At 44.4% G+C, this 20,659-nt stretch overlaps 1 protein-coding gene across 3 annotated transcripts in view; it reads left to right on the forward strand.

The window, feature by feature from the left end:
• Positions 1-20,659, forward strand: part of EPB41L4B (erythrocyte membrane protein band 4.1 like 4B) — a 128,985-nt gene that overhangs the window by 83,576 nt on the left and 24,750 nt on the right. For all 3 annotated transcript variants that reach the window (XM_040963530.1, XM_040963529.1, XM_040963531.1), the window contains exons 16-20: positions 817-1,022; positions 3,130-3,248; positions 7,633-7,758; positions 10,876-10,943; positions 14,357-14,455. In XM_040963530.1, coding sequence (XP_040819464.1) covers positions 817-1,022; positions 3,130-3,248; positions 7,633-7,758; positions 10,876-10,943; positions 14,357-14,455 — 618 coding nt within the window. The remainder of the gene's footprint in view (positions 1-816; positions 1,023-3,129; positions 3,249-7,632; positions 7,759-10,875; positions 10,944-14,356; positions 14,456-20,659) is intronic.

Below are 20,659 nucleotides of genomic sequence, written 5' to 3' on the forward strand. Positions count from 1 at the left end.
CTACAAACCAGGGCTTGTGAATACTTTTCCAGAATGCCAGAAACTTCAAAAGCTCTAGTCTCTGATGATGGTAAACAGGAAGCTGGTGTCACTGTCTCCTGAGTCTTGGCCATGGTGTGTGCTTTAGGAACACTTAGGACAGACGTGGCCATGTCTGGGAGCCCTGGGGACAGGGACAGTGCACTGCCTAGCAGATGCCATTTATACCAGAGGTCGTGCCCCCCTGGAGTTAAGTAGGACATAGCCTGAGAGACCATGAACCCTTTTCTTAGTAGACCCACCACCCCTCACATTAGAATCTTTAACACAGGAACCCCTGGTGTCCATGTTGAGAAAGCTCCAAGTCATGCTACAGGCCTGCCTAGGAGCCTGGCATGACATTGGGTGGCTGTTCCCTATCCCTGGGTACTGGGGCAATTGGGAGGCTGGGTGTGGCTTCTCCCTTTATATCCCCACTGCCCCAGATATAGAAGAAGATAAGGACAATGTGGAAATAGTGATCTCACCCACTTTCCTCTAGTCCTCAACTTTTCCCACCCTAATCAACTGTGTAAACATCACCAAAAATAAAATTTAGAAAACAAAGTGATTTAATGTCCAAGTTGGAACACTTGAAGACGCAAGGTGTCAGGACTGCAATACATGCACAAGTTTCCCCTGGGCTCCTTTCCTTGGTGTTCAGTGCTTTCCTGATGGTGAATTTCACCAGATCCCCTAGGGCTCTCCTGGTGTAGAACACTCAGCGGATTGGAAAGCCACATAGGCGTCACCAGACACTTTGCTTTTTCTAAATCCTGACTGTGTCACCCTCCCCAGCTACCCACTGCCTTCCCCCGTGCTCAGCACCTCAGACCGGCTGCCCTTTGGCCTCGAGGAGAATGGGGGCACCCCATTCCCTGCCAAAGCCACAGGGAGGCACCACCACCACCGCCAGCACCACGCCAGCTATGGCCTCACACTGACGCTAGAGAACAAAGAAGGGCCTCTGAGATCCCCGAACTCCAGCAGCAAGTCCCTTACGAGTGAGTAGGGCACAGGGCAGGGGTGGGGGGAGGCTTTGAGGGTGGCATGTGGGCATAGTGGGGTTACCCTGGCTTCCATGCCTTGGGAAGCAGGAGCACCAATGAGCCTTATGCATTCTGGTTGGCATGGTTTAGGGAGCAGGGCTTCGTGATAGATATACATTTTACTACCAGGTGATGGCTCTATCTCCTCCACATGTCATAGCAGTCCTCCGCTTCTGGGACAGCCAGCACTGACACAAACAATGGGAAAGAAAGAGGGCAGTGGGGAGGTGGAGGGAATGTCTGTTGTCCCTAATTGCAGAAAAGCCCATTCTCTCCCAGTGGTGACATCCACCTCTGAGGGCAGGTGGATCAGTCTGACTGCTGGCTGGTACAAATCCTAGAAAGAGAGAGAGAGCAACTTGGAATGTATGTAGCAACTGGACAGAGTGATTTTATATCTGCTAAATCTCAAGGAAAAATTACAAGCTTGGATTTGGTTATGGCTGTTATCTGTCTAGAAACTCATTTTCATTATATTTTACCAAAGATTCACTGAGGGAAAAGAACCAGTTCTTCATCACATATGGTCTCAACAACATGGAGGTTTGATTGTGATTTTCACTGGGGAGCCAAATCCTTCCTTGAGCCTTGATTCCCTCACTTGTGAAATGGATTGGAAGGTTTTGAGATAGTCACCAAGAAATCTTCTAGCTCCAGAGCCTGTGAGCTGGTAAAACAAGAGTGGCCCATTCCTTTTTAACCTGTAAGCTCAAGTACAGGAGCAGTTCAGGTCTCGCTGAACTAGAAGTAGGAACACATTGCTTACTTTTTGTGGACAAATCAGAGCTCTGTCTCCTTATTCCTATCCTGCCCTCGTCCCAGTATGTGCTTCATCTTCCTGTGTCTGCATGGCACCCTTGTAAGGGGTGCCATTCTCATGCATTTTTCTTAGTGTCTCCTGGTATCATAGCTCCCGTCAGGTAGCTTGGACCAAATGTTGTAAGGCCTTGCAAGGGTGCCTCATTGTCTTAGGATAAAGCCCTCACATCTAACCATGGCTACTGCCAAGGTCTCCAGCCCCTTCTCCCTTCCCATCCCACACTTTTAACTACATGGATATGGTTTCCTCTCATCAAATTTCACCTTTTCCCATCCCTGGCTTTGGCATGCCTTCTCTAGTTCCTATAGCAACTAAAAAAACGAGTGATCTTTCTTACGTAGAATATCTGTACCTGCATGAATCTTCCCATTAGATGAGAACTGTGTCTCGTTCACTACTTTATTTCAACTCCCCAGAACCCAACGGCTAAGCATATTTGGCACACATTTTAGTGTGTGCTAAATATTGAATATTCCATGAATATTTAATATATCAGTAAATTTGAGCTAAAAAGAATGCTAGCCCGCTAACCCAAAGTGATACAAGAGTCAGTGGACTGGATTTGAGAAACGTAAGGATGGCCTTTAAAGACCTCTGTGTAGTACTGTTGGCCTGAACACTCATCTTCCGATTTACATAGCATGTTTCCATTGTTCAGGTCTTTGTACATGAATGAGGTATAATCTGTTCCTTTCTAAAAAGGCCCAGACAGGGGCCCAGTACGGTAACCTAGTGGCTAAAGCCCTTGCCTTGAATGTGCCAGGATCCCATATGGGCGCTGGTTTGTGTCCCCACTGCTCCACTTCCCATCTAGCTCCCTGCTTATGGCCTGGGAAAGCAGTTGGCCCAAGGCCTTGGGACCCTACATCCAAGTGGGAGACCTGAAAGAAGTTCCTGGCTCCTGGCTTCGGATTGGCTAAGCTCTGGCCATTCTGGCCTCTTGGGGAATGAACCAGACGATAAAGGATCTTTCTCTCTGCTTCTCCTTCTCTATATGTATCTGACGTTCAAATAAAAATAAATAAATCTTTTTTAAAAAAGGCTCAAACAGATGACATGACTTACTCAAGGTCGTTCAGCTCCTGGGTGAAACCCTGACCTAGGTGCTGGGTGTGTGTTGTTAGAGGAGGTGGGGGCAGGGAGTAAGGGTGCTGGGAGTCGAGCTCTGGTTGATATCCCCTTCACCTGTTTGCACCTGTCCTTCCGACTTTCCCTTCTTCGTTTCTCTTCCCACTTTCATAGAACTGAGTCCAGGAACACCAGCCCTGTACAGTGAAGCTGCCGCCCATCTCAAGAAGCTGGAACTGGACACAGTGAAGGCTGCCGGACCCTGGCCTGCTCTGCACATCAACATAAACAAGGTACCAAAGGCCAGGATTCTGCAATGAGCCCAGGCTTGGTGCTCAGGTCTGACTGGGACACTTATCCTGGCCTGCACCCTCACCACATGCCTATGTCTTGGAGGAATGATGTCCATTCTGTCTCTCTGACATTTCCACTCAGGCTGCCTTATAGGAGCAAATATTCACTTACCTTTTTTTTCAGTGAATATACTGTTTGGCATTACCCATGGTCACATGCTCCTGGGGGCTCTCCTTTCTCTCCCTCTTTTTAAATATATATATATTTTATTTAATTAGTTATTTTAAAGGCAGTTAAATTAGTTAATTATTAACTAATTTAATAATAGCTAATTAGTTATTATTAATTTAATAATTAACTATTTTAGTTAGTTATTTGTTACAAAAAACAAAGGAAAGGTAGATCTTCCAGCTGCTGGTTCACTCCCCAAATATCCACAATAGCTAGGGCTGGGCTGGGTCAAACCAGGAGCCAGCGGTTTCTTCCAAGTCTCTCACATGGGTGCAGAGATCCAAGCACTTCCATTGTTTTCTCATGTGCACTGGCAGGGAGATGGATGAGAAGTAGAACAGGTGGGGATTACACCAGTGTTCATATGGGATGCTGGCATAGCGAAGGAGGCTTAATCTGTTATACCACAATATCAGCTCTTGATCTTCTTTTTCAGCTTTTCTTCTGTAATATCCATGATAAATGATTTTAATTTGCTCAGAGTTCTTCCAAAAGTATTTTTGCAAGGAAATATAGTGCACTGTACAGCAGAATACTCACAAGCTCTATATCTACTTATGGTATGGCCATGACTGCAATTTGAATGTTGACTATTGGTTTGCTAGAGGTGAAGCCATACGTAAGACACCTGTGAGTGACTGTACTTCCCTGAAACTCAAACTACCCCTTTTGTCCTCCAATCAAATGGATGCATCACTAAACATGAAAGTTAGTGCTGTGATTATACAGGTGTCACGTAAGACATAAGCAAATAACATTACTTTACACTTTGAGTCCTTGCAGCACACTTCATTTCCTTCTTGGGTTTTGTTAAATATTTATTTATTTGAAAGAGTTATAAAGAGACAGAGATCTCCTTTCTGTTTATTCATGCCCCAGATGGCCCTGATGAGCAGAACTGGGCCAGGAATCAGGAGCTCCGTCTGAGTCTCCATCCGAGTCTCCATATAGGTGGCAGGAGCTCAGGCATGTGGACCATCTTCAGCTGCTTTTCCCAGGCTCATTAGCAGGGAGCAGAATGGGAAGTGGAGCATCCAAGATAGAAACTGGTGCCCATATGGGATGCCAATGTCACACACTACTGCTTTACGTGTTCTGCCATTGCATTAGCTCCCAGCCTCCACTTCTTTTTTGGGGGGGGATCTTGTTTTTAATTTTTATTCCTCCACTTCTTTTGACATCACAATTGGAAACCCCTGGGTGAGCTGGCTTCTAATGATTTTTTTTTTCATCCTCAAAGGATTTAACATCTTCAGATTCACATAAGGTCAATCTGTTCAAAATGGTGAGAAATCATTTTTGTTACCCAGTTCCAGAGTTTGTTGTCAGGGTTTTGTGGCATAGCCGGTTAAACTTCCATTTGCAATGCTGGAATACCATATCAGAGTTTCAGTTTGAATCCCAGTTGCTTCACTTCCTTCAACTCCAGCTCCCTGCTAACACACCTGGGAAGGCAATGGAAGATAGTTGAAGTACCTCAGTCCTTGCCACCCATGTGAGAGACCAGGATGGAGTTCTTGGCTCCTGGCTTCAGTCTGGACTGGAGTTGGATGCTACATTCATTTGGGTAGAGAACCAGTGATTGGGAGATTCTCTCTCTCTCTCTCTTACAATCTCTCTCTCTCTCCTCCCTCCCTGCTTCTTTCTTTCTATCAGCAAATCTTAAATAATAGTTATTATTATTATACCCCAGATTGTCACAGGGATTTAAATTCCATATTTTGAATGTTTACATAATTTGTATAAACAATTTAAACATGCATCTGATCATTTCTTTATACCCAACTGGCATCCCCAAGCAGATGGCCCATTTCCAATTATAGTAATAGCAAAGCCCAATTACCACTCATTGGTGTGTTTTGAAATCTGTATTTCCATATTGAGTGATCAAACAGCTTTCTACACTTAAAACTGATTGAACATAAAATTTAAATATAGCCATTCATAAAACATAAAGCACAGTGTTTTGGGGGCTGCTCTGCCAGTGGGAAATACAATTTTGTAATCCAGGTAGTTATCACCCATAGAGATATCTATTAAACAGATTCATGCAATGATGTACAAACTTTCCAAAAATTATATTGGCCTCTACCTGAGTCATTTCCAACAGTTGAACATTACTGCTCTTGTTTGTCCAGATCAAATAGGAAAAAAACCATATTGGATTTCACATCCCAAAAGAGCAGGTTAGAACTGCTAAATTCATGAGGAAAATCAGTGCTGAGTTCCCATTCTGTTATTTTCACAGCACTCAATTTTTAAAGTAGATATTAGGTCATAATGCCAGTATAGCTCTGTATCCCCTTAAGCAATTGTCAAAAACCTCTGATGGGCTCTAGGAGCAATTTAATTCCTGTATCCCATTATGTAATTCCAAAGAAAGCTAATTAAAGTTTAACTCTTCATACATCAATAAAAGCATCCATTCAAGTTTGAAACAAATTTCCTAATGGAATAGAATTTACAAACACAAATTACCTAAATCTATACTGTAAATTCGCCTTTCAAAATGAATAAATGGCTTATTTGCCTAAAGGAGAAAGCTAAGTCCCTTAGGGTCATGAACACAGTCAAATGAGACAGTTCTTTAAACCCAACTTGTTGCCAGAGAAGCATCAGTAGGCTCGCATGTGGCACACTTTCTCTTTTCAGTTGAATTTGTTCTTCCTTATTGTTCTCATCCAAGTGAGGACAATGTTAGTGCCTGCCCCTAGATGGAAAGGGTAGAAGAAGAGAGGATTCAGTGATATATGTAAATGAAATGCATGGTCAGTGACAACTGGTTCATCATAAGCTCTGGGTAAATGTTAACTAGTAGCATTTATTGTTCTTTCTGTCATCATCACCATTTAAAAAAGTATGCTTGTAAGGGGATGAGCCGAGTTCAAATTCAGGTCTTCTACTTCTCCCTGTCCAGCTAATGGATAAAATTGCTGAGCTCTGCCCTATCAAATGCTCTACCCACTGTGTGTTTGGAGGGCCCAATGGGAAGTTATTATCCATGTTTTCTTCATTAAATGATGTTGATCAGCCAATTACCACATTTCTTCTAGTGCTTTTATAGTATCTCTATTTTGGATTCCAAAGTGCCCAACAGGATTTTTTTTTAATTAATGATTATAACTTGCAAAAATCAGAGGCCTTTGGACCATTTTGTTCTTGCTCTTGTCCATGGAGGCTGATGTGCCACACTTGGTCTTAATTAGCAGTGAACTGACTGCTAGCATATGGTTCCATGTCTTTCTTGTAAAATAGGTACCTCTTCCAATAATACCATATCATCATCAGTGTATGATAGCACCATATCAGTGTATCCAAACACCATGATTGTCCTCAGTATTTATTTATTGAACACTTACTACTATATGCTAAGCAATGGGCATTGTGATGACTACAAAAGGCATGATGCAGAATAAGACATTATTTCCTGAGATGTGGGTGGTAAATATGTGATCAATTTCACAGTTACACATAGCTGAACGCTCTTTATTTAAATAATCATTTAACTATAATCATGTATTTTATAGCAAATAATGTAGTCATCAAGCCTATGATTTCAAAGTGATTGCCTTGGACATAGTAAAAATAGCTTATCTTAGAGTAACAGACCCTAAGTGGGTCCCACCAATGGTGGGAAATACACGTGCAGATAATAGTGTGACAAAAGCAGAGAAGGCAGTAAGTAAGTCCAAGACACTTTCTTGTTAGGCAAGACAATAGATTTCTTGTTGAAAATTGAGCTTTCAGCAAGATTTATTGCAAGAACATCAAGGAGTATTTTGCAGTCTCTCTCTTGACCTAGCAAGTCTAAGAACTGGAATTTCCTCTGTGTGAAGTAGCAGATACAAGAAAGTAGTCCTGGTCTGCAGGGGAGGAAATCCCAGTTCTTCCACTGGCGCTCATTGCATGCTTCCGGAAGAACCCCCAACTCCTCAGCAGCTTCCCCCAAGTTCTGAGAGGCATCCTATCCTGATATCCTGAGAGAGAGCAAGACAAGGGACGTGGGAGTCCTCCACCAGCACTAACAGGAGGAGCTGGTGACAGACACACTTGCCTCCATACTGAGATCTGGGTGTCATTTGCAGTCACGATGGGTGGAGGGAGTTCATCTTCGTGTTTTTTCTTTGTTGCCTGCATGTTGGTTTTTCTCAGGCTGAAGAGAAGAAGGTTTTGGAGAAGACTCTTCAGAGCCCGCTGTTGCCCTCCCCAGTGGCAGATCATGTCAAGTGTAACATCCTAAAGGCCCAGCTGGAGAACGCCTCCCGAGGGAATGCCCAGGTGGGTTGGTGTTTGTGGTGCAGTGACCAGATGCCCCCTGGGTCCCAGAGAAGGACTGAGCTCCTGTGTCAGTCACAGCCAGCCAGGAGACTATCATGGGCCAGTCAGGAGACAGGAACCTCACCTCCATCCTTGAGCTGGGCTTTTAATTCCAAACATTAGTAAATGGTGTGCACTAATTAATGAGGTAGTGAAAGGCAGAAAGAACCCCAAAGCACTTCTCAGGGGCTGATACATAGGAAAATCTTCAGTTGGGCTGACCCCATGAACAACCAGCTCTTAGGACCCCGTTCTGAGTCACACACCTCTAAGTTGCCACAGGTGGAAGTGCACTGTGTCCCTACAGCTAAGGAGCAGAAAGGTTGTAACCAGGAAAATATAGATGATTGGACGAGGAGCCCCTTAAAGATGAAGCGCACTTCTGTGCAGGGTCCTCTGTGGCTAGTGCTGCTGTCCTGGACTCAAAGGACAGGACACACCCTGAGGATGGGCAGCCAGCCAGTGGTGTTTCTTAACCTGCAGTGGTCACAGGGGTACCAGATCTGCCAGTGTCTGCAACCTGGATTTCCCTACTGCTTTGGGAGGAACTGTGGGAAAGGTCCATCCCTTCGCATTAGCACCCCCTGCAGACAGAACTTGCCATGGAGCCCTCCGGCCCAACAGAAATACAATTTGCAGGTTCTGGGCACAATTTCCACAACATAGCGTGGGGAGGGTGGATTTAGCGATGTGGTTGTTTAATAATTGCCATGCACTCCCTCATTTGCCACCGTGACAGATGTCACGGTGTGTACAAAGTGATCCCTTCCCTCACCCTCTGAACCAAAATGCAGACTCGGAAACATTTTTTACACTGAATGCCAAGGACAACATGCCACCGGGTTATCAGAGCTGGCACTCAGCCAGAAAGGCATTTGCCAGCCCTGCCCTGAAAATACACACATGCTACTGTTTGTCCATGATTTCACTGGAGAAGTATGTAACTAGCTACTTTTTTCCTATGAACCTAGGATCCGTGCCAGTATTGCCAGTATTTGCTTTATTATTTCTATTGATGTGGCAATTTGGATAACATAGGTCCTTCCAGAAACATACTATGGAAAATATGAACACTTACCAGATATTTTTTCCCCATTTCTGGGATTGTGATGTGAACAGGAGGCAGTAAAGTGTAGAACACAGATTTCCAAGTCAGATGGTCTGGGTTTGACTCTTGCTCTTCCATTCATCAGCAGTGGCATTTTAAGCTGGCTTGATCACCTAAGCATCAGTTTTCTCGTATGCGAAACGAGTGATAGGTGATGGTGAAGATTACACGAGGTACTGTACGTGCAGTGCCTGAAGCAGTGCCTTGCTGCACCATTGAGGCGATACTGATGACCGTGATCACAGAGGATGCAGTGGTTGGGGACACTGTCACAGGCAAATAACAGCAGTGGCACTCAGTTTGACTTCCATCACAAAAGCGGTCATATCAACATTAGACATTCTCTTTGTTTCAGTTCTACTCCATTGTTCTAAAACATGCCATACTTACACTACTGTAGAACAAAGAAGACCGAAGTTTATAATGTTACAGTTTACAAAGTTGACATCACCGACATTGGAATGTTCTATCAGGAGGGTGGGCATTTGGCTTTGATGGTTGAAATGCCTCTTGGGATGCTTACATTCCATGTTGGAATGCCTAGGTTCAAGCCTTGGCTGCACTCTGATTCTGCCTTGCTGTTGAAATACCTTCTGGGAGGCAGCGAGTGTTGGACCCAGTCAGGAGACCTAGATTGAGTTCCAGGTTCCTTGTTTTGGCCAGTCAGGCCTCGGCTGTTGCAGGGTTTGGGAATGAAATGGCAAATGGGAGCTCTGTCTGTTTCTTTCTTCCTCTGTCTCCCAAATCTTTAAAATAGATTTTATTTTGTAAAGTGAAGGGAAGAGGTGAGAAATAGTTAAGAAGAGAAGAAAGTATCGTTTCTAAACATATGGAAAGGCACAAAGCATGAAAGGGAAAGTAGGCGAGGTGTGAGGTCAGTAATTTCAAAGTGTTTCCCAAGATGTTCTTCGGCTGGCCCTGCAGGATGTTCCCCGCTAAATCTGGAAACGCTGTGCATTCGGTCCCCTGGGCCGTTCCCCGTACACATTAGGTTCTTACAGGCTCAGAAACCTGCCTTAGTACCTTTCGCACCCAATTGGTCACAGGACATTTTGTAAAGCAGCTGCCACTGTCATTGTGTTCCAGGGACATGCTTCATGGGCCCCTGGGTTAGAGTGGCCCAGGGACTGTGATGTAGGGACAGAGCTGGTGTGCAGCCAGGAGCACCACTAGGGATGTGAGTGTTAATTCACTATTGACAGCAAAGAAGATAAGGAAAGGGAGAAACAGACCAAAGGCACTGTCGGTCACTGGCTTTAAGAAAGGCTTTGATCAGGAAGCAGGATCCACATGGCGACAGTTGTCACCAGCTAACCATGCCAGCACCTCCAAGCCAGCACCTTTGAGCACCGTGCTCCATGTGGATCTACACAGAGATCAGGCCTTGCATGGGATGCTGACTGCTGCATCTCCCACTGACCACCGAGGTTGCCTTTAGCTGGCTGGCCTGGCTGTGTCCCTTTCTCACCCACATTGTTTTGGGGACTCACCAGGGAGAAGGAGGAAGGCAGAGCTTCTATTGCAATCATCTCAGGCTTGTCCTGCTGATGTGAAAGGTCAGATTCCAGATGCCTTTGTAAAGGGTCATAGAACTAACTCATCTGGGCTCCTGATCTAAGTGGGATCTGAGGGACTAAACCATGGCTCCGACTTGTCCTATATTATCCCCTTTGCACTGAAGCCTGATCCGGCATGTGGCTGGTGTTTCCATAAAGATGAGTACAAGAATTGACTGCCCTGATAGGGTTTTGGGTCTTCCTTCTCTAGTGAAGAATGTTTTGTTTTGTTTCGTTTTCAGTAACTTCTATGAACACCAAAGTAAGGTTGGCTGTTGATTGAACAAATAGTGAACTACCTATTTGGTCGATGTCCGTATTTCTGTAATCTTTTGAATTTATTATGTAGACTTGAAAACATCTTCACAATCCAAAATTCTTCCTTTTGACTAACCTGACTATTATCTTTAACAGATTGGAAAAGAGGAATCGACGTTTGTAAATATCAATAAGAAAACCAGTCTTCAGGATGCTAATGTAAGGTCTGTTGTTTCTTGTTTGAGTGAAGAAGTGATACACTCTGTGTTATCAGCATTATCCTCACAACATTGCCCATGGGGGAATTGGCTGATCAAATCAGAGAGGCAAAATAAAACAGGCATGTGATGAGAGCACAGAGACTTGCTTCAACAGCTTCCTTTAAGCCTCAGAAATGCTGCTTAGTTCCAGTGCTGTTTCTATTTCTTAGGTCCTGTAATAATGAACAATGCCTGCTCTTTGGGTTGGTTTTCAGGCATGCACTGCTGGCCTTGACATTCCTGTGTGTGAAGTCCCATAGAACTCCCAATTGCTCTCACAGTGGAGTCCATCCTTTCCAGGGCTCAGGGGGTCCCTCCTGATGCAGCTTCTGCTGCCTGCTTTAGCTCCATTGATCACTTTCCCTGAGCCTGTGGACATAACCCTCATTGGTGCTTCATATGTGTTCTTTAACATTGCTGGGCTATTCTCTCCAACCCCCAAAGCCCAGAGGAGGCTCTTCCTCCTCTGCTCGCACAGATAGCACAAATGCTCCCCCCCCCCTCGGTCCCAGGTGGCGAACAACCTGCCGAGCACCATAGCCCCTTTGCCCTGTGCTGCCACACTCAAGTCTGCCTAGAGTCAGACTTTGCAGTGTGGGTCAGTTTGTTGTTGAAAATAAAGACATGGGTCTCCCTCCAATCCTTTCAGAGGTGTGTGTGTGTGTGTGTGTGTGTGTGTGATGTATGCATGAGAGAGAGATGTATGTATGTATGAGATCGGAGGTGGGGAACAGAAATCAGCATTTTAGCTAACACCCCATGTGTCTAGAACTGTTGCGTAGGGGATTTTTCACTGGATGCCAGAAGTAAAAGTTAAGATTTCTCTGTATCATCTTACAATCGCCAGTCGAGGTTCTTTCTCTTAAGCTGCTTCACTGCAGAACACCTACATAGCTGCTTGGCTGGGATTTTCAAACATTTACTAATCTCTTCCCACCCCACCCCACTGTCCTTCACCTGTTTTTTCAGTTTGTTTAGTCCTTGGATTTCTTCTCCCATCTCCAACTCAGTTGTGTTCTCTCCCACATCATTTTCTGTCTTTAGGTCTATAATCCTTGCCTACCTTGAGCCCTGCTCGTTTCTTTTCCCATGGCAGCTAAGATGTTGCTGATCTTTCCCAAGTGCCCTCTTTCTTGTGCCAAGGATCTTTCTAAAATGCAAATCTGCCTGTGCCATTCCCTTCCCTGAAACCTTTAGTGGCTACCATTGCCTTGAGTATGACCAGCTTGGACCACCCTCCTGCCCTGGCTCTGGCCCTGCTTTCCCTATCATCACAAGCCCTTCTCTTTCACTAGGACCTCACCCCGCAGCAATCCCAGTGCCTGATGTCTCCACTCTGTCTCCCACTTGGTCCTCCATGTGGGCCTCCTGAATACCATCCACTCCACCCAGGCAAGGGAACATGCTTCTCCCATAGACTGAGTCCTCCAGGGATCGTGTTCCATTTGCTCTGGCACCCCAGCTTGAGGAGACCATGAACTCTGCATACATTGACACTCATACCAAGTATAGTCAACCGACATGTCTTGAGCAGTGGCCACATACCTGGAGCTATATGCGGCACTTAATGGAAGAGACTGTGGAAGGCACAAAGTGTTCACTGACTTACTAGGGTTTTAACTTACTTGGATGCCCTTTTAGTCAGAGAAAGCAATTGCTGATATATTTTTTAAAAACGAAATTGGGAATAGGGGCTGTTGTTGTGGCTGCAGAAAGTTAAGCCAGCACTCCGAACAGCTGCATCACGTATGGGTGTGCCATGTCAAATCTTGGCTGCCCTGTTGCCTTCCGATCCAGCTTGCTGCAGACACACCTGGGAGGCAGCAGTGATGGCCCCATGGGGGAAGCCAGGATGGAGTTCCTGACTCTGACTTCAGCCTGGCCCAGACCTGGCCATTGCAGCCATTTGGGCAGTGATCCTCTCTTGGTCTGATGTTTTACTTTTCAAATGAATGAGTATATAAACCTTGAAAAAGAATAAAACTGAAGTCAGGGACTGATGTTTGGTGCAGTGGCATTAAGTCCCGCCTTGGGATTCCCATGTACTCTCTGCAATGCCCAACTCAGGTCCTGGCTACTCCACTTCTGATTCAGATGGGAGACTGCAGGTCCTTGCCACCACCTGATTGGGGTGTGGATACCTGGCTTTGGCTTGTCCTAGGCCCTTGCTGCTGTATTTGAGGAGTGAACCAGCACAGGGAAGATCTCATTGTCTCTCTGCCTTCCACATAAAATGAAAATACAAATAGTCATGGCTGTTATGAAAATGTGAAAACTTTTCTTTAAATCAGTTTTGAATAGTTGTAAGACATACAGTGGGTCTTTGAAAAAATGATAGAAATGCATAGAATTAAAAATGATGTGTTGGTTTCCATAGTAGATTTTGGACCAAAAGAAACTTTCCTTCTAATTCTATTTTCCTATGAATTTATGAAGTGAATCAGCATTTTTTTTTGAGGAAATGTAAAAACAAAGCTTAATTTTTTTTTTTAACATTCTCATGTGTACATGTGACTAAAATGTTTCAGTCCCCATCCTGAAAGTCTTTTGATTATCCATTTTCACATAAAATATGCAGTAGTTCCTTATCATTTGAAAATATATATTCTGGGCCCAGCATGAAAGCCTACTAGCTAAATCCTCGCCTTGTATGCACCAGGATCCCATTTGGGTACCAGTTCGTGCCCAGGCTACTCTGCTTCCCATCTAGCTCCCTGCTTGTGGCCTGGGAAAGCAGTGGAGAATGGCCCAAGTCCTTGGGACCCTGCACCCACGTGGGAGCCCCAGGGGAGGCTTTTGGCTTTCAGCTCCTGGCCTCAGATTGGCTCACTTTCAGCCTTTGCAGCCACTAGGGGAGTGAATCAGTGGATGGAAGATCTTTCTCTGTGTCTCCTCTGTATCTCTGTGTTTCTGCGTTTCCAATAAAAGTGGATGCATTATATATATATATATATATACATATATATATATATATATACTTTGTTTAATATATATTAAAGCACATATATATGCGCTTTGTTTAAAATAGTGTAGTTTCCAGATTATTGCTATGCGCAAATGGGTTGCCATAGATGTCTCTGCATTTGTTTGCTTAACAAAACTTGATTATGAATGAAACCCTCAGATGAGGGAGTAAGAGTGCTCTTCAGGGTGGGACAATTTTATTGGTCAGCCTAACTATACTTACTTCCCACTTGTTATATTTTTTTCTCAATGGCTTTTCAATGTTTTAGAAATAATCATTATTGAATAACTAAATCGTAAAGCAAGCAAGGAATTCCTCCATTGTCAACAATGTTGTTGCAGTCCTCTCTGGAAAACATGAGCGATTAAGCCTTGTCTGTTGCTGTTGTTCTGGTTTCTCGGTACGTCTCTAGAAGTCCCATCCCCATACGTGTGGAACCCGCCCAGCCAGCTGTGGAAAAGCCGGAAGTCAAGCCACCCCGAGTGAGGAAGTTAACAAGACAGTATAGCTTGTGAGTTCTGCCCTGCAAGTTTTTCTATATAACAGCCCCAGTGATGCTCAATGTTGAGTTATAAATGTTGCTTAGCCTTTTAGCCAGTGTCACAGAGTCACTTTCAGAATTCCCAGTGGAACAAGATTTTTTTTCTCCCTGAAAACATGACATCGGTGGCAAATGTATTCATAATTGACTGTGGTAGAGCAGTCTGTGTTTATCAGCTGGCAGTTTTGTGGTCTGGGAACATGGCTTGGCTTAGCTGGATTCCCCTTGGCCTTCAATCTGGCGGCGAGAGCTGTGGCTTCATCCGAGGGCTCATCCTTGTGCTTGATGATCAGACTCAGTTCCTCAGGGGCCCCAGGGACAAGGCTGCATTCAGGGTGGTGCCACATGCAGCTCTCCAGCTTTCTCCATCAGAGAAGCACACAGCAGAGCCACCCAGAGGATAAGCCAGGCCAAAGACACAGCTTTTGGTAACCTACCTGCAAGATGACATCACATCATTTCTTCCACATGCCAGTCATTAGGAGCAAGGCCCTAGATCCAGCTCACGTTCAAGAGGAAGTATTGCATGGCATATCAATACCAGATGGGGGTCTTCAGGCAGTCATGAGAGAGACCACCTTCTACAGCAGAGTAGTGCATGGTGACACAATCTCTCACGAGTCTTCTGTCCCGTAAGCCCCGAGACCACCAAGGGGTGAGGCTATGGCATTCTTTTGTAGCAAAACAAAACTGGTGAGGGAATGTCCCTTTATCTGAAAGAGTTACAGGCTTATATAGTAGGAAAAGGCGGCAAGAAGAAAGGAAGTACTTCTAACAGAACTTTCACCCAACAACAACATTGTGACTGGCTAATAAGTATGTCTATCTCACTGTACCCGCCAATGAAGTTAAAAGTCATGAAGCAAAGGAAGCTAGGTCTCAGGGCAAACTCGTTACCTGCTGAATAGCAAGATGAATATAACATTTGACTTCCTAGAGTTGTTTACCAAGGTTTGCCAGTTGACCGAGACTCCCATCAGAAGTTCTCCCAGGGACATGGTGTGATGTGTACCTGCAGCCTCCCACATGGGCAAAGCAGGTAGATATCCAGGGGCAATCTGTCCACAGAGCCCAAGCTAATCATTAAGCCATGAGGCTTATGTCTCTCAAGGGCCCAGGACCGCCAGAGGCTGTCTGGTCTGTGATGTGCCCAGGACTATTCTAGACATTGTCAGGGACTAACAGTGATTTTGGCAATTCCCACCCAAAGACCCACAGTTTTTTAAAGGGAAGGACAAATTCTCACATACACAAATACAATCCAAAAATGGGGGGAAGCTGTAGCATAGGTAATATTTGTAATGCTGTTCTCAGTGGGAGCTCCCATTCGTGGCCTCCTCCCCTGCAGCCCACACATAGTCTGGAGGTGCAGTGGGTCGAGAGCCGCAGGGAGATCCCTGGTCGCAATGGGAAGTGTATAGCTCTGGAGCTGCAAAGGCTCCTGTTAGCACACTCATTGCTTCACAGCTCTAAGCTACGTGGACCTTTCTTTCTTCATCTGTAAAGTAGGGGTGATATCAGCGACCTCTGAGGAATTTTGTGGGGTTTACACTTCCACAGGATGTGCTTCCCTTACTTTATTCTTCAGATTCTGGAAACTTCTGAGGAAAAGTCTGGTGTAGAGAGAATTCCATTAAAAAAAAAATCCAGCATGGGAAGGAGCATCCCTTCCCAGGAAGTGCTCCAACCACCACCCCAGGGCTGGCCTTTGCACCTTTGAAAAGGAGAAAAAGCATGCACAGTTGCTAGGAGCTGACACATCCTCGTTAACCGTACTGGAAACTTCTGGGTGGTGTAAGCAGCTGCATCTCCTAAGAAAGCCAGAGCAAGTGAAGCTCAAATACATAACAGTCCTAATGATCGTTGGGGGGAAAAATAAACCACAAAACTCTGCTTCCCCAAAGATCATACTGCGGGAACTTGCTTTTGTTTTTACATTTTAAATACAAAACATAATGATTGCCATTGGTGGTATGTCGTCATCTGAAACCATGACTGACTGATAGGTGACCTGGAAAGGGAGAAGAGTTCACTCACTTAGCAGATTTTTGGAGGAACCTTTCTCAAGCCATGAATGTCACGTGCATGTTTCTTCAGCTTCCCCCAAGATGTTCTGTGTGCAAAACCAAAGAGTGTCAGGATCTCCCCTATCAACAGAAACTAACACAGTTAATGGGTGAGATTCTCCCCGTGTGAAGTTTCTATCCCAGGAATCGTTCTTGGGTCCTTGATGCTGGTTGTCATCCCTCTGTCTGTCTTTGCTTATAGACACTGTTAGTGATGATAACCCAGGCCCAAGAAAGCATAGAGAGGAAAACACTGACTTCCTGACTTTCTGAGTGATCATTTTTGAGATAGAGATGTATGTGTGTACACAAATAGCCCTTTGGACTCTTAGGTTATTCTCAATTCCTCAGTTGGATTACATGTACTCAGATAGTACATCTCCACCAAGAGCAGAAAAAACATCCAGATGCCTTACACGGGGTTTCAAACCATGGCTGCAAAGGCTACCCACTGAAGCCTTGGCCGTGTCCTGTCCTGGAAGTGAGATGGGGGCAGAATGTTGCTGAATGACCACAGAGAAGGAAGAAGCCCAGGAACTTCGCAAAGAGTTTGAGGCAGGTGAAACTGTCATTTTATACTGATACCAGATAGCTACCGATATCTAGAAAATAACAAACTGCTATATCTTTTCCTGGAGGTACAATTTTATAATAGATTTAAGCAAAGTGTCAAGATCTTTCAAAGTTCAATAAATAGCACAGAAAAGTCCAAAGGGAAAAATCACCATTTTCTCAGACTCATGCTATCAAAAATAACATGTTTATTGTTAAGGTGGAAAGAAGTAATTTCAAAACGAAGATAATTATATACATATAATTTTACTGAAGGGATTGACATCGTGTCACAGTGGGTTAAGCCATTCTTTTCAATGCCAATATCCTGTATGATAGTACTGCTTTGAGTCCCAGCTACGAGCTTCATGCTAATGTGCTTGAGAAGGCAGTAGAGGATGACCCAAGTACTTGGGCCCCTGATGGCCAAGAAGGAGACCAAGATGAAGTTTCTGGCTCCTGGCTTTGGCCCAGCCCATACCTGGCTATAGAGATCATTTAGGGGGTGAGCCCCCAGATGAAAAATCTCCATCATTCTGCTTTTCAAATGAGTCTTTGAAAAAAATTTGGAAACATTATGTAAAAGCAGATAAAATTGGAAAACTTGTAGGCTTTCGGCTTTTCTTGCCCTAATATCTAAGAGAAAGATTACAGAAACCACTTAGACTTTGGAATCATCAATTTCAAAGACGAGCTATGGTTTTTAAATGACCTGTGTTTTAAAAATAAACAGTAGCTACACGTTTAAGGTGACTGTATCTTTTTAATGTGGAAAAAGTGATTCACACCCCTCCACTTAACTAGTTAATGTCATCAGTCTTTTTAAATGAGGTAAAGCAATTCAACTTCTTGACTTGCCTAGGTATGTGACCTTGAAGTAATTTCACAACCAATCCGTGAATATTACATCTGATTTTCTGGAAAGCGGAGATCGTAATACAAGATTCTTGTGAAAATGAAATAGGCAGATGCACATGTCACTGATTTGGAGCTGTGAGCTCCAAATGCGGGGGGGGGGTGCCTTACAAATGTGTCCACATAGTTATTCAAACCTCACCTTTTCCCCTTCTTCTGTTTTGTTTTTGTTTTTGTTTTTTGGGGGGGGGGGGCGGAATGAATCCTACATCCTCCTCCTGGGATTTCTGCTACACAGAATGCTCCACATCCCTCAGGGTCTTCCCCCTTCAGGGCCGTTCACAATACAACTATGTCCCGTGGCCATGTATTTTCCATGAGGGTCATTGCCATGGGACCATGACTAGGGACCTTGTACAGGCTACGTTTGTGTCTCCAGGGTTTATTACAGCGAAAAGGCATGTGTTATTATCAGCGAAGGGAGAGAGCATAGGATGGAGTTCCAGGAAGACCAGGTGGGGACTTTCGCTGTCCTCTGCCACCTTGAAGTCACATGGACAGTGATTCATTCTGCTGACAGTATATACAGTGCATTATCAACCAGGAAGCTCCCTGGAGTAATAAAAACTTTAGCATCCATGTTTTTTATTGGGAGACAGTCACATAGGCATGGCAGACCCAAATAGCTGACCACAGCTGACCTTATTACCTCACCAGAGGTCAAACAGATATACTGTGTGGCCCAGAACACCAGGAACACAAAAACAAGCATTTCTCTGTCAATCACATTGACAGCATGAGCTCTCTGACCTGGTCCAAGGTGCTGAGTATAAAAGACACTCCTGCCAGGCAGGAGCTCCCACGGGCCTTGAGGTTAACCCCCAGGAGCTCACCAATGCCTTCAGAATGTGCAGGGTTAAAATACCCCAGGCCTATTGAGTTAACTGTTGGTTACAGAGGCAGTGATCCTGTTGGCATGAAAAACAGACTTCATTTCTCAGGTACAGACTTTACATACTAAGAGCAAGGACTCAGTGGTACTGCTTCAGAGCTGTGCCAAGATGGGCAGGTCAGAGGGGCTTCCAGTCTAACTCACCCAGGGGAGATCAAAGCATCCCTTCAAATCTTAGCCTCAGAAAGAAGTCCAGGGAGGCAGGCCAGACCTTGCCTCCATGTTGATGATTCCCTAATAATACCCCTTCCAATCTAGGAGATCTCATTCCACAGAAAGGTTCTGAGGCCAGAGATACGTGACTCTAAAACAGATTTGTTTTTCCAGCTCTTCTCTAGTAGCCATACCAAACAGGTTTTTCACACCAAAAAAAAAAAAAAAAAGAAAGAAAAAGAAAAAAAGCCACCTGCAGTTAGATGACACTCTTCACTAAGAGCAGTGAGTTTCTCTGATCCTGTAATACCCACCTAAAGGATTCTGTTCAAGTAAGATCCCTGGGTTAGGTGAATGCCGAGGAAGCTGCTTATGTGCCACATTGGAGTGCCTTGGTTCACCACCCCAGTGTGATTCCCGAATCCAGTGTCTGGAAATAGTGATGAGGGCTCAAGCAACTCATTTTCACATGCATGGGAGACTTGGGCTGAATTCTTGGCTCCTGATTTTGGCCTTGTTCAGCCCTAGCTGCTACAGGCATGTGGAAAGTGAATCACCACATGAGAGCTGGCTCGCTGTCTCTCCCTTCCTCCCTTCTTCCTTCCTCCCTGATTCTCTGTGTCTGCCTCTCAACTAAATAAATAAATACTTTTTTTTAATTGCCTGCATTTTAAAGAAATAGAGAATAGGACCCCTTGTTTTGGTGTTTCTTCAGAGTTGAAGCCCAGTCGGACACAGGAGTCAGTCATCCCACTGCTAAAGAATTAAAGGTAGGAGGCAAAGCAGATTAGCCCCTGTTTGTAGCAGCCTCATTCATGTAGTTCAAAAGGTAGAAGCGTCTGTAACAAATGAATAGATAAATAAAGTATGGTTTGCCCATAAGATAGAGCATTTTTTACATAAAAGGAAGACTTTTTTGATGATTTTGTGCCAGGCATTGTGCATATTTTGTAATGATTATTTCATTTTATGACACAGTTTCATAGGCTCTGGGATTCCCTGAGCCCCTACACAAGCCCTCCCCCATATTGAAATCCTCCATATTGCTACAGTAGTACAGTTCAGAACCAGCCATGAGTCTTTCATTGTGGGCATGGGACATGTGGAGGTTCCAGCATCTTATTATCCAGATAAATTCAAGTTTCATTGGGAGACCATCCTTGGTCTGAAAGTAGAGCTGGCAGAATATCATCCCCTCCAATGACAAGCCACTACACAACTTCAACTACAGGAAGAAACATGGAAATTTACAACATCATGAAGTTAATTAGCATGGTATTGAGTGACCAATATATTAGAAAATACAAGTTCTTAACCACATCCTGTAACTACTTCATTGACATCTCAACTTTAGTATATACACAACCAGCTACTATACACCTTAAAATGGTTATAGGGTACTATTCAGCTGTCTCGTGTCCATTTTCATTTTTATATTTAGCAGCTTATAGAATGCAAGCTTGGTTTTTACTGAACTTCATGAATTTTAGGATAGTCCAAACAAGATTATAACTCCAACAAGCCATATGTTAACGATTGAGGAACAGAACAATTTTAGGAGGGGTGTGCAGAGAAATCTTCAATACCTTAGTGAAG

Source organism: Ochotona curzoniae, unplaced genomic scaffold (genome assembly GCF_017591425.1).
Source record: "Ochotona curzoniae isolate NIBS_2020 unplaced genomic scaffold, NIBS_Ocur_1.0 scaffold_3208, whole genome shotgun sequence".
NCBI lineage: Eukaryota > Metazoa > Chordata > Mammalia > Lagomorpha > Ochotonidae > Ochotona > Ochotona curzoniae.